Source organism: Sinocyclocheilus anshuiensis, unplaced genomic scaffold (assembly GCF_001515605.1).
Source record: "Sinocyclocheilus anshuiensis isolate Anshui unplaced genomic scaffold, SAMN03320099.WGS_v1.1 scaffold70, whole genome shotgun sequence".
NCBI lineage: Eukaryota > Metazoa > Chordata > Actinopteri > Cypriniformes > Cyprinidae > Sinocyclocheilus > Sinocyclocheilus anshuiensis.
Window position 1 is genome coordinate 70,222 of NW_015542377.1, and position 12,173 is coordinate 82,394.

Below are 12,173 nucleotides of genomic sequence, written 5' to 3' on the forward strand. Positions count from 1 at the left end.
TAAACATCATTCAATGTAAATTGTGATAATCGTAATTAATAATCGCAATTAAAATCTCAAGGGAATAATCGACAATTATGATTTTTGTCATAATCGTGCAGCCCTATAGGAAAGGAAACAGCAAAATGAGATGATGCAGACTGACCAACATCAAACTTCATAGAAAAGTAAAAGAAAGTGCTGAAGAGAAAAGCTTGTGACAGAAATGAACACACTCTCATAAAGGTGAGATTTAGTTTTGAATACAAAAAAAGCCCAGTTTATATCTGTCTCAGGAAGGAAAGTCAAACACCCCCACACTAATATAAAACAGCACTGATGACATACTGACCTAATCTTTAAAATAATTTGGCTTCCTGCATGGGGAACGCAAGCTTTTCAGACGCGCTTTATCCAAAAAGATCAAACGCTTGTCTCACTTCTCACTTTAATCCAGTAACTCTTACTAATATAATCTTTCCCTCAAATCAAAACACACCTGTGTTTCAATGACGGTCAACATATATATGACTCTATTTACGGTAATGCTTAAGCTGCATAAATTACAGTAAGTTTCAACTGATTTATATGAAGTGTACACACATCTTACTATTGGATTCTATAGGGGTTTTTTTAGATGTTATTTGTAACTAATATCAGCAACAGTAACTAGGCAACTGCTTTTAAAGTGATTTTAAGGCATCTAATATACCGTATTGACCCGAATATAAGACAATGTTTTTTTCTTGGAAATACATCTGAAAAAACGCGTGTACTATTTATAAAGGATTTGGGTACATCAGTCAAAATTATTTGATTACAACAACCAAATACCTTACCAAATCGATCAAGAAATTTTTTTAAAACAAAAGAAAAGAATGGGGCCTTTTATACATAAATACCCCAATCTTACCTAAAAACTGCATGCTCAGGAGAACTGTGTTCACAAAGGTGTTCACAAAGAATCCCTAAGTCAAACCCTTATTTGCACACTATCGTTTAAATGTCACACAAGAACCAAACTATGTGGACAAGCAAAAATGCTATGACAGTATAAAGATTTGATCACATTGCAAATGTAAAAATCTAATAGGTATTCTAGAAGCTATGAGACAAAAAGTTTTAAGCAGCTGTGCTATGGAGAGACGGATGTCCTGGATTGGACAGATAGACTGTGCTGTGTTGGGCTGTGATAGGACTGAATTGTAATGTAATGTGCAGTGAATTCTGTACTTATTTGTACCTGAATCTCAAGCTCAGAGATCTGCTGCTGAAGCTCAGCCATGGCAGCAATATTGTCAGCTTCTCTCAATCTCACTGCCATTACCTCTTCTTTATTCTGTTTGAAAGAGAGAGAAAAAAAAAAGTGAAATGAAACCGCTGTGAACATACATATATATTCAGCTTTTATTGAATGGCTTATTTTTGTATGCTTAGCTGAGAGCAGAAACACACTCAGCATCTACTGCTGCTCTCAAACTGAAGCGCTGAAACAGGAACTACTAAACCCTATTTAAAGCCAAGTCATGAATGAGGAAATGTAACCAAATCATACAAAGATGTGTTAATTAGAGGTATAGTTTGCTTTTTTGTATCATTTTTTTTTTACATTTTGACATTACTAATTGAATAAAAGGTGTACTCGTAAAACTAGAATAAAGAGAAATATACTTCATAAATCATAATGCTATATAATCTATTTAGATAAAGTCTATATTTTTGCACCAAGCTGTTGGGTTGACTGTGACTAACCTTGCAATCTATTTCAGCCTGTTTCCGTTTTGTCTCCTGCAGCTCAGCATGCAACATCTTGTTCTGGTTGGTCAAAACCTGCAGTCGCTCCTGTAGATTTCGTGCTTCTAGTTCTGCACGCCGCAGTTGATTATTATGTATCTGATTCTATAAGTGGGTAAAAAATAAGTACAAACCTCTACATGTAATTTGCAGTTTTCTTATAAAAAAAAATTAATAGTAATAATCTCAAAATAACCTAACTCAAATCTGAAGTGATAAAGCAGTGCCCAAACTTAATACACTGAATCACATCAGAGTATAAATTCATTAACTTTGTCTCCCTCTATTGGCTAAAAATGTGTCTATGCTCTCTGACTTATTTCCTCTGTAAAGTCAGTGGCCAACAGTACATGGCTCAAAACATTTATTTAGTCATTTTATTAAGTAAGTGTAATTTTGTTGTGTTGTAGTCAATTATTTTGGTAATATCAGATTACCCACCCTAAACATCCTAAAAAAAAAAGATGTAGATGTAGCCAGGCAAAAGTCTTTGTCTTAAGTCTTGAACAAATGATTATTAAAAAAATATATATTAAAAAATTTAAAACAGGCTTAGAAATTGGCCTTCTCATGAACGCCCAACACTCTATACTACAAAGATGAGCAAGCATGTGAATGAGACCTGGGTCTCCAGTTCCAGCATCCTCTGTCTGATTTCTCTAAGCTCAGCCTGTGCCTCTGCCTCTCTGAGCCTCACACTCATCAGCTCATCCTGAAGCTCGCTTGCTGCATTCTTCCTCGGACTGTCTTTCCAGCGGCCCGCCGTACGCGCCAGATGCCTCTGCACACAACACCAAAATACCTCACTCAAACATTTGTAAGTTAAACAGAAGCATGAAAACAGCACATGGTGAAAATGCAACACTGTACAGCTTACACACACACACACACACACACACACACGCTATTACACACATTCTCAAACTGTGAATAAAACAGCTGTCTATCTGAGTGCAAGTATTTACCTGCCAGTGCTCCTCCAGGTCTCTGACCTGCTGTCTAAGCTCTTTAAGGCCTGTTAGAGCTTCTGCCTCCCTCAACTTTACACCAATTAGCTCCTCCCGAAGACGCACCACATTATTCTCATCTGGCAGGGATGAGCTTCTCTGAAACGGAGACAAATATAGACAAAAGAGTAAGGACAGAGTAAGCACAGTGAGTGCTTGTATAACATAATGAACAGTAAAGATCACTCTCATTAAAATCACTGAAGTGGTCTATGCTGGAAAAAGTTTATACCATTGTTCAAAATTTTTGGGTCAGTGAGATTTTGAAAGAAGACTCTTATGCTCACCAAGGCTGCATTTCATTTCAAAATTGTAAAAATTATTACAATTTAAAACAACTTTTCTATTTTAATACATTTTAAAACTGATTTAAAATTATATATATATATATATATATATATATATATATATATATAAAATAGAATTTCTGGCAACAATGTAAAGGGTCTCTACTCTCTACTGGGTCATTTGATCAATTTAATGCACACTTTAATGCAGCACAGCAACACCAACCACATTGTCCCTGTCCATCTAAAGAGATATAATATATCTTATATATCTTATATATATATAATTTTAAATCTATAGACAGATTAAAAAAGCTTGTGATGGCATCAAGACACTGAATTCAATTCAGGATGTTAAAATATATTCTCAAAACTTGCAATATGCATAATGAAAAATCTTTATTCATGAGCAGGTTATGTAGCTAAGTAGCCTGTTTGAAGATCTTGACTGAACACTAACACGTGTACCAGCACCACTATGGTTGAAAACCACAACTGCCAATGGGTGAGTATGCGTGCTTGAGAAAATTAATAAAGTTCTTCCACCTTCTCCATGTCGAGAATCTTGTCCTGCATCTCTTTCAATGCGCACTGAGACTCTGCCTCTTGAAGGCGGGCCTGTACCAGTTCCCTCTCCAGCTGCAGGATGAACTCCTCAGAGTAGCGTGGGTTCCCCTTCTAAATTGAAAAACAAAGAAATTGTGTGACCAAAAATTCTGTCAATCAAAAGTCAACCAGTCAGTGTTAGCAATGAATACTCATGGACATAACATCTGAACAGCTCTTGTGGTTTGATCTGACCAATTATATAACCACACGTTTCATCCAAGCTTCAGATAAATAAACAAAAATAAAAACCTTCTCTCCAGTAGTTTTACCAACAGCTACATTAAAACATAATGAAATTGCAACACAACATTATGTAAAACAGCACTTTCCCCACAGAAAATTACACATTATCTGCTTTTTCTCTGTGTTGAGCATGTGCTCATTAATTATTGATGAGCCATATTCTGCCCTTCGGCTGAGAGTGTAGATTTTATTAAACAGACGGTGGTGACTCAAGACTCTTTGCTTAAGTTACACTCATATTTGACAAACTCTTACATATACATAAGCCCCATTTGGCACTGTTGTGCATGCAAATGACCTCAGCTCTGCTGTTCTGATCTGCAGTCATGCATGTAAAGAGCATCATTACAAGAGCTGCCGTTCGCCGCTCTGTGGTCGCTGAGATTTTGTTGCTAGGCAACGCCAAATGAATCAAGAACGGCTGCTACTGTTGATGTGGAGCAAAACATTTCTCGTGTTTTCATACGGTTTCTGTGTTCGTAGAGCAGGCCTCTCATCCAGGAGGAGCCACTGTCTCTGAACTGTCCTTACCGCAAACGGCTGCTGTTGCTGGAGCTGTCGGATGTTGTTTTGCGCTTGCTCCAGCAGTGCGCTGGTCTCCTCATTGTGTTGTTTGACCGTGGCCAGCTCCCGTTTGACCAGGTAGTTCTCCTCTGCCTCTTGGGCTCGTGTCACCTGACCCTGACGTGACCAATTATGGATGAGGGGTGAGCAGAGAATCGGTGGAAATGGACGTATGGATGGAGAAAAATAATGCTGGATCTCAAGCTCTGTCATGCTGTTAGCAGTTTTAGGTTTCGATTTAGCACTTTTCGATTTAACTATCAAAGGGGGGATTAATATAGTATTCCACCAATTATCAGGACTGCAGCCCAAAGATAATAAGTACAGTGATGCCTTTTCCCTGAAGTGAGAAATCGCAGCATTTGCCTTATTTTACTCTTGATTGTGAGTAGGTGTGAGATATTTAAGCAAATCAAGGAAATGAAGCTAAAGATAGAACTGATGGGTTTTTAAAGAGGAAAGACAGAGCTCAATGGTGTAGAGGAGAGTGAAAATTGTACCTGTATCAATCTATCTGCCAAAGAAGCACTTTCCTAAAAACAGAGAAAATCCATAAAGGAAAAAAGCAAAGAGAAGAGAAAGACCAAAGGACATTAACAACACAGAACAAAATAAGACTGATTTGACAGAAAACAGTGTTCTTTTTCATACCCCTACATTAAAACATTGCAAAGACACTGTTTTAGATGAACATTTACTAAATAAGCGTAAATGCAGCTTTAAAACAGTCATAGTGAGGTGGGGTAGAAAAGGAACATGGTTTGAACATGGTGTTCATGCTGTGGTTATGAAATAAAGCAAGATTGTGACACCACAACAGGGTGAAAAGTGCAAAAGGAGGCCAAGCAGAGGACAGTGTGAGCATCAGTAGGGTGAGAATACAACGGAAATTGGTGTCATTTTAAAGCCTGTGGATCTACCATATTTGTGTGCCAAACACGGACATGGGTTACAAATGTGGAACTTCTGAAGGTGTTTGAGTTAGTACTTTATTTGAGTACAAAGGTTCCATGCGGGGAGGTGATGGAAGGTGAGTAGGTGAGTTTTTCTTTTTTTTTTAACTGATCTGCACCATGGGCTTTCTTTTTCATGCATGACATAAGCACAGAATAGTCCAACATGCACCACTGCAGGTGGTAGCTCAAAAGACAGCCTGTCAGATAGCCACTTTGGCCTGAAATTAGTATATGTAGACAAGCATTTCATACCCATGTGCACACCCAATAGGGTGATTTTTTTGTGTTACCGCAGTACTTACCAGCCTCAAAAAACACAACAAGTTTTCCAATGACATGCAAACAAGCCAGCTATGATATACCCAATGGGGTGTGTTCAAGCATTTGTTATTGATGATACCAAGGAGATGCCAAAGAATAACTGACAACAAGGAGAGCCATGAATCAATTCACGATAAGCAAATATGGGATGACATAATGGTGTATAGATGTGTTTGAATGATGAATGATTTGCTTTGCATCTTATTTATAACTCACTTTCTCCAGAGTGTCTATTCGCTGCTTCAGGAGTCTGTTCTCTGTGCGCAGTCTCTGTAATAGTGTGTGAAGATGAACAATGTTAGACTGTAATACATCAATACAATATTACAAACTACTATATGCTATGAACTATATCTGCAACATTATTGTTTAGTTTGGGTTTTGATTAAGTTAATAGTATTTATTGAAATATTTACTACTATAAAATCGATTGAGAAAATAAGAGATATTTGTGGTCAATGGACTTTTTTCACATTTTGAGGATTCTCAAAGTTAAGTAAACGTCTACAGTGGTGAATGGAAAACTACAGCAAGCATTATTTATATGTTCCCATGTGCTTCAATAGGAAAAGAAAATAATCCATACTATCCACAACTTCCCAAAAATGGAAGAAATATAGACAGATTGATTACCCTCAGAAGAGAGAAAAATATCAAATTTAGAATACACTCACTGCAGATTTTTTGCAACTTGATGCCAAGAGGAGTGCTATAAATGCACATTAATTAAATAAAATAATATATATTCAAAACTACATTTACAATGTTAATAACAAGCTGCGCAAAACATGCGCAAAATATGATCGTGGTTTTGCGCAGCTTGTCAGTGAACAACGGCTCTGTGTAGTAAATGCTGCTCAATGTGAAAGCACGCACGTGATGGAGATTTACCGCTGATTACAGAACTGGCTTTACTGACAAGATGCGCATTAAATATCGCATGCAATTTATCGTGCAGCCCTAATAGACTGTGTTTACTATTGTCCTCTTGCATTATCGACACACTATTTTCCTGTTTAACACTGTAAAGCTGCATTGACACAATCCGTATGGTATAAAGCGTAAATTAAAGGTGACTTTAACAGTGTCCATAAGTGCATACTAATATGAATAACAATACTAAGAAGAGTGGCAAAGATGTTCAGAAAGGCATAATTTAAGCAAAATGCACTTAGGAGTGGGATGTCTGTCTCACCTTGATCTCCACCTGTTCCTCCATCTCTTTGGTTTTGATTGTAGTGTACTCCTTTTCCAATCTGAGAAGGCATAAAGAAACAGTTCAGCAATCGTCCATGTCCAAAAACATACTTAAAAATAAATAAATAAATAAAATTCATGCTATATCATTTACACTCACTTTTTCATTTTCTTGGCATTGTACTTGACTTGATAAGCAGCCTGGATGACTTTGTCTGGTCCACTATCCAGCTGGTGCGGGATGACCTTCTGAAAGTGCTGCAGAGTAAAAATATCAAAACTATAATATTAATGTTTAATAATAATAATAATAATTATTATTATTTTTGTTGTCATTATTATTATATACACTACTATTTATTCCTGTGTTGGCAAAGCTGAATTTACAGCAGGCATTATTCCAGTCTTCAGTGGCACATGATCCTTCAGAAACCATTCTAATATGCTGATTTGGTGCTCAAGAAACATTTCTTACTATTATTAATGTTGAAAATGGTTTGCTTAATATTTTTGTGGAAACCATGATACACTGCCATTCAAAAGTTTGCAGTAAGAAAAAGTTATTTTTTTTTAAGTAGTAAAAAAAAAAAGAAAGAGAGAAATTCTTTTATTCAGCAAGGATGCTGTTTATTTGATTTTTCTATTCATCAAAGAATCCTGAAAAGATGTATCACAGGTTCCACAAAAAAATCTCAAGCAGCTGTTTTAACTGGGGTACTGACTGCTCAAAATTCAGCTTTGCCATAACAGAAAAAAAAATACATTTTAATACATATTAAAATAGAAAACAGTTATTTTACATTGTAATAATATTTCACAATATCACTGTTTTTACTTTAATCAAATAAAAACTGCAGGCTTAAGTATAAGAGACTTCTTTCAAATACATAAAAAAAAAACTTACTCCAAAGTTTTGACCTTTTATTTAAAAAAAGTAATTTTACACAAACATTAATAATGTTTTAATATTTGAAACAGGTTTTCAGTTATATGCAAGCCAATGGTTACTCAAGGGAATTTAAAGAACTTTTGTATTTTGCTTAAAAAAATAATTGTATATTTGTAACACAAATTCATTTACTTAGAGCCCTAGACTCTAATCGTGGTGTGGTAGCTTCCACAGAGACAAGTATCAGCTAGCATAGCAGCTATAATTAAGTTAAATGTGAGCTTATCCTTGAGAATAAAATGTTAATAAATACCCCACCTGCAACATTCCCTCCATGTCCAACTGCATGAGCTCAGCTTGATTCATCTGCAGGATGGCCATCCCCACGCGAAACACTATCTCTAAACCCTGTAAGGACACCTACTGGTGAAAACTCAAGATCCAAAAATATTTGCAGCAGCATTAAGGAGCCAACAGAGGGCGATAGCAGACCACTGAAATCCATCAGTGTGTTGTATTCTCAAATTAGCTTAGCATGCAAAACACATGACTACATAAAAATGAGAGGCAGAGAGAAAGAACGATAACCATTAAGTCTTACCTCACACATGAATATATCAAAGATCCTGGTGGCGACAGGAAGAGGAAAAGAGGTAAGAAAGATGGTGAGGAACCAAGATGAAGCATACATGGAGGTGTGGAAACTCTGGGTCTGGAAGTGCACATGGAGCTCTGGGAGCTGCTCCTACAAGGAGAAACCAAATGAGACTGTAAAATCACCAGAAGAAAGCAATAACTATGTATGATTCATAAACCATAGTAATTTAATTTAGTATGCAATGGACATAAGCAGTAAGCTAAGCTTGATAGATTTATGAGGAACAAATTACAATCTGATTTCGGCAGACAGTCACTGACCTGAATCATACATTCAAACTGGTACATGCAGAGGCCAAGTTCAGCCATACTGGGTTTAAAGAGCTCTCTCAGCCTGTAATCCTGCATCAGTTTCACAAACACACAGAAAGCCTCTTCTTCTGGCATCTGCGAGAAGGCAACAATTATACATCACACTATCACCGACTGTAAAATGGTAATAATAACTATTATGTAATAACTATACTATTATTATTATTATGTAATAAAAATGTTACTTTTTTTTTTTAAATAAAAGTGATTTATAGGTAGAATATTTTTTGCCTGTGCTAATACCTGCATTAGAAGAAGGCCGACAATGAAAGCACTTCCCTGACAGTAGCCCACCTCTCTATCAACCAGGGAATAAGCCTGTAAACACAAAAGTTATAAAATCATTGCTCAGTTAAGAGCAGAACAAGATCTGTTATTCCCTCATTATTACTCATCTTAAAAAAAATAAAAATTAGCAAAAAAAAAACTCCAGCGACCTTTAGGTGTTTTCCTTGTGTAAACTCCGGTTTCAAATGACATTAAACAAAAACCAATGTCAGGTGGTGTACAGATCAGGAGGTTTATATTCCTATAACTAACTAACTATCAACTATATAAGCCTGTAAACAAAAGTTATAGTTATAAAATCATTGCTGAGTTAAGAGCAGAACTAGATCTGTTATTCCCCCATACAAGCCTTTGTGCTACTCATCTAAAAAAAAAAAAAACCTCCAGTGACCTTTAGGTTTTTTCCTGGTGTAAACAAAAACTGATGTCAGGTGGTGTACAGGTTAAAGATCTGGAGGTTTATAGTCTGCATGAACTACACCTATAACTAACTAACTATGAACTACTTTGTCCTAGTTCAAAGATGATATTAAATATACTGTTGCCTTAAATAAAAGTGTCTAATAACCTACCTTCATAACATTAAAGAGCACCTCCTGACCCAGGCTGTCCTCCTTAAAGAACTCATGCTCGGGGTAGGTACGGGCAATGTCCCTGCGGATGAGTTTTTCACAAGGCGAGGTCATCTTCAGCAGCTCAGAATACTGCTCCTTTATGGCTAGATTCTGGGCACTGCACAACAGCTGCCACACTATTGCTCGGAAGTGATGTGGAATGCCTTTCCTAACCAGTTCCTAAGAATAAAAAAACAACAAACCACTGATTTAAATATTAACACTGAAAGTCAGGAGGACAGAACTTAAGAGCCAGTACACATGCTGCAAATCTACAGGGTTGTGGAAGATACTAGTTTATTTGAAGGATTACACATTAAAATTACTCAAGGTTCCAAGATTGTCAGCATTCAGCTGTTCTCCAGAGGGTTTAGTTGGTACTTCAGACAGGATAAGACAATTTTATGCTGCTAAATAAAACCTTGTCAGCAATTTCTACAGCATAGCTCTATGTTTTTGTAACCAAATTATGTTTGACCCGATTAAGCTGTTTCCTGTGCACAGTAGAAGATGGTCTCAGATGGCTGATTTCTACAGCTGGTCATTCCTGTGAGGTTCTGAGATGAGAGTCCACCTACATAAACTGTCAGCACCGAGATTCTTCAAAAGCACTCTAGGGGTGTGCTAGAGATTTGTCTTTGTTAGAATACCAGGTTGTACAAAAGACTTCTGTTCCCGCTTTACTAGAAGAGCCTGAGATCCTCCTCTTTGGCTCCTAAGAGGTCATGCATTTAACACAAACTGCATTTACTTTGTCTCACTGTGTTCAATATGTTGTGTGGGAAAGTGACAACTGTGAAATTTGCTTAAGAGGTTTATATCATTTTGTCTTTCCCATTGTTTCTTGGGAAATGTTATTGTGAGAGCGGGATATGTAAAACACTGCAGAAGTGTTATTTTAGGAGGAAATGGAAAATATTTCAGAAGGCTAAGCTCCTGTGCAGTTGTAAAGGAATGTTTTGGAAAGAGAAAGTTGATAAAAGGATTTGACCAGCCATTCGAAAGTTTTGAATAGTATAGCTTTAAATAATCTTTTGTGGGTATTTTCAGTCAAATTTATTTTGCGATTAATTAGATTAATTCTAATTAACATCATGTAATTAATTAGATTAAAGATGCGATTAATCGTGCAGCCCTAATATATATATATTAGTGCTGTCAATCGATTAAAAAAACAACAACGAATTAATCGCATTTCCTTTTCTGAAATTAATCGCGATTATTCACGATTAATTCCACCTAACATTAAAGTTTTTAAAAATACTTTTACATTGCAATAATTTCACATTCAATCTTCAAATTAATGTAGAAACAACAAAGACATTATATTTTTTATATTTGTATAATGGCATCTTTTTTATGACTGAAGGCCAGTATCACTCTGATGTCTCTATGAAATAGTTTTTTCCCCCTGATATTTAACCATTGATTAGCCATTCAACATTACAAAGCTATCAATTTTTAACATTTATTAGACTACTTAAAATAACTTCTAATTTAAGTGAACTTAAAACAATCTTCACAAAAACCTGTTATAATGTCACATTTACCTGTGCCCTTCAGCAAGTTATCGAACAATAAATTCTAAATTAAATATAGATGAATGAATACTTACCAAAGCTACAAAAGTTATTTATTTCCTCTATTTATTTTGATCATTGATTACCAGACATAACACCAGCTGGTTATTAGGTTTTTTGTCTGCTGTCCCTTTAAGAGCTGCCGATGCTGAACATGACGCGGATCTGACATACATCTCTACCTATTCTCACCCACTTCAGTTCTTAAAGGTCTCGAATGAGTTGAATCGGGTGTGTTAGATGAGGTAGACTGTGCTGGGCTGCTCCAGGACAGTTTGGAAAACCACTGCATTTCAGAGACATGTTCTTAAATGTGACTCATGTAACAAATACATACATGCACAGTTTTAAGACCACTTTAATCGCCTTTTTGGTAACTTCATGACTTAACTGACGACATAACTACAACGACATTGCATGATCGTAGTTTCTTTCGCGATTTGATATGAAATGATACAGGCTGCAAGCGCACGCCTGCGAGCACAGTACCGTTTCCGCGCTCGTGTGACTCGCGCCTGACGCTGAAGTGAAGCTGGAGCGTGCGTCTGAAACATCTCCCGTTTTATGTCAAGTCAAGTCAAGTCAAGTCACCTTTATTTATATAGCGGTTTTATGTGGTCATAAAGACGTTCTGCGTTTAAATAAACGATGGTTCTTGTCACGAAAAAAAGAGACAGAAGTATCAGTTGTGAGTGGGGTGGCCAACCGTAGACCCGCCCCTGCATTAACGGCGTTAAATATTTTTAACGCGTTAAAATTAAAAAATTAATCACCTGCGTTAACGCACTAATTTTGACAGCACTAATATATATACAGTGGGTACGGAAAGTATTCAGACCCCCTTAAATTTTTCACTCTTTGTTATATTGCAGCCAT

At 36.4% G+C, this 12,173-nt stretch overlaps 1 protein-coding gene across 6 annotated transcripts in view; it reads right to left on the reverse strand.

The window, feature by feature from the left end:
• LOC107692341 (ecotropic viral integration site 5 protein homolog) overlaps positions 1–12,173 on the reverse strand; it is a 60,679-nt gene that overhangs the window by 12,114 nt on the left and 36,392 nt on the right. For 4 of the 6 annotated variants that reach the window (XM_016491320.1, XM_016491321.1, XM_016491325.1 and 1 more), the window contains 15 exons: positions 9,676–9,897; positions 9,059–9,133; positions 8,765–8,890; positions 8,448–8,591; positions 8,165–8,254; positions 7,118–7,215; positions 6,956–7,016; positions 5,977–6,030; positions 4,984–5,016; positions 4,451–4,600; positions 3,614–3,745; positions 2,739–2,879; positions 2,396–2,554; positions 1,732–1,878; positions 1,223–1,318 (listed from right to left, as the gene is read on the reverse strand). In XM_016491320.1, coding sequence (XP_016346806.1) covers positions 1,223–1,318; positions 1,732–1,878; positions 2,396–2,554; positions 2,739–2,879; positions 3,614–3,745; positions 4,451–4,600; positions 4,984–5,016; positions 5,977–6,030; positions 6,956–7,016; positions 7,118–7,215; positions 8,165–8,254; positions 8,448–8,591; positions 8,765–8,890; positions 9,059–9,133; positions 9,676–9,897 — 1,728 coding nt within the window. The remainder of the gene's footprint in view (positions 1–1,222; positions 1,319–1,731; positions 1,879–2,395; positions 2,555–2,738; positions 2,880–3,613; positions 3,746–4,450; positions 4,601–4,983; positions 5,017–5,976; positions 6,031–6,955; positions 7,017–7,117; positions 7,216–8,164; positions 8,255–8,447; positions 8,592–8,764; positions 8,891–9,058; positions 9,134–9,675; positions 9,898–12,173) is intronic. The other 2 variants (XM_016491322.1, XM_016491323.1) reach the window with 2 other exon arrangements.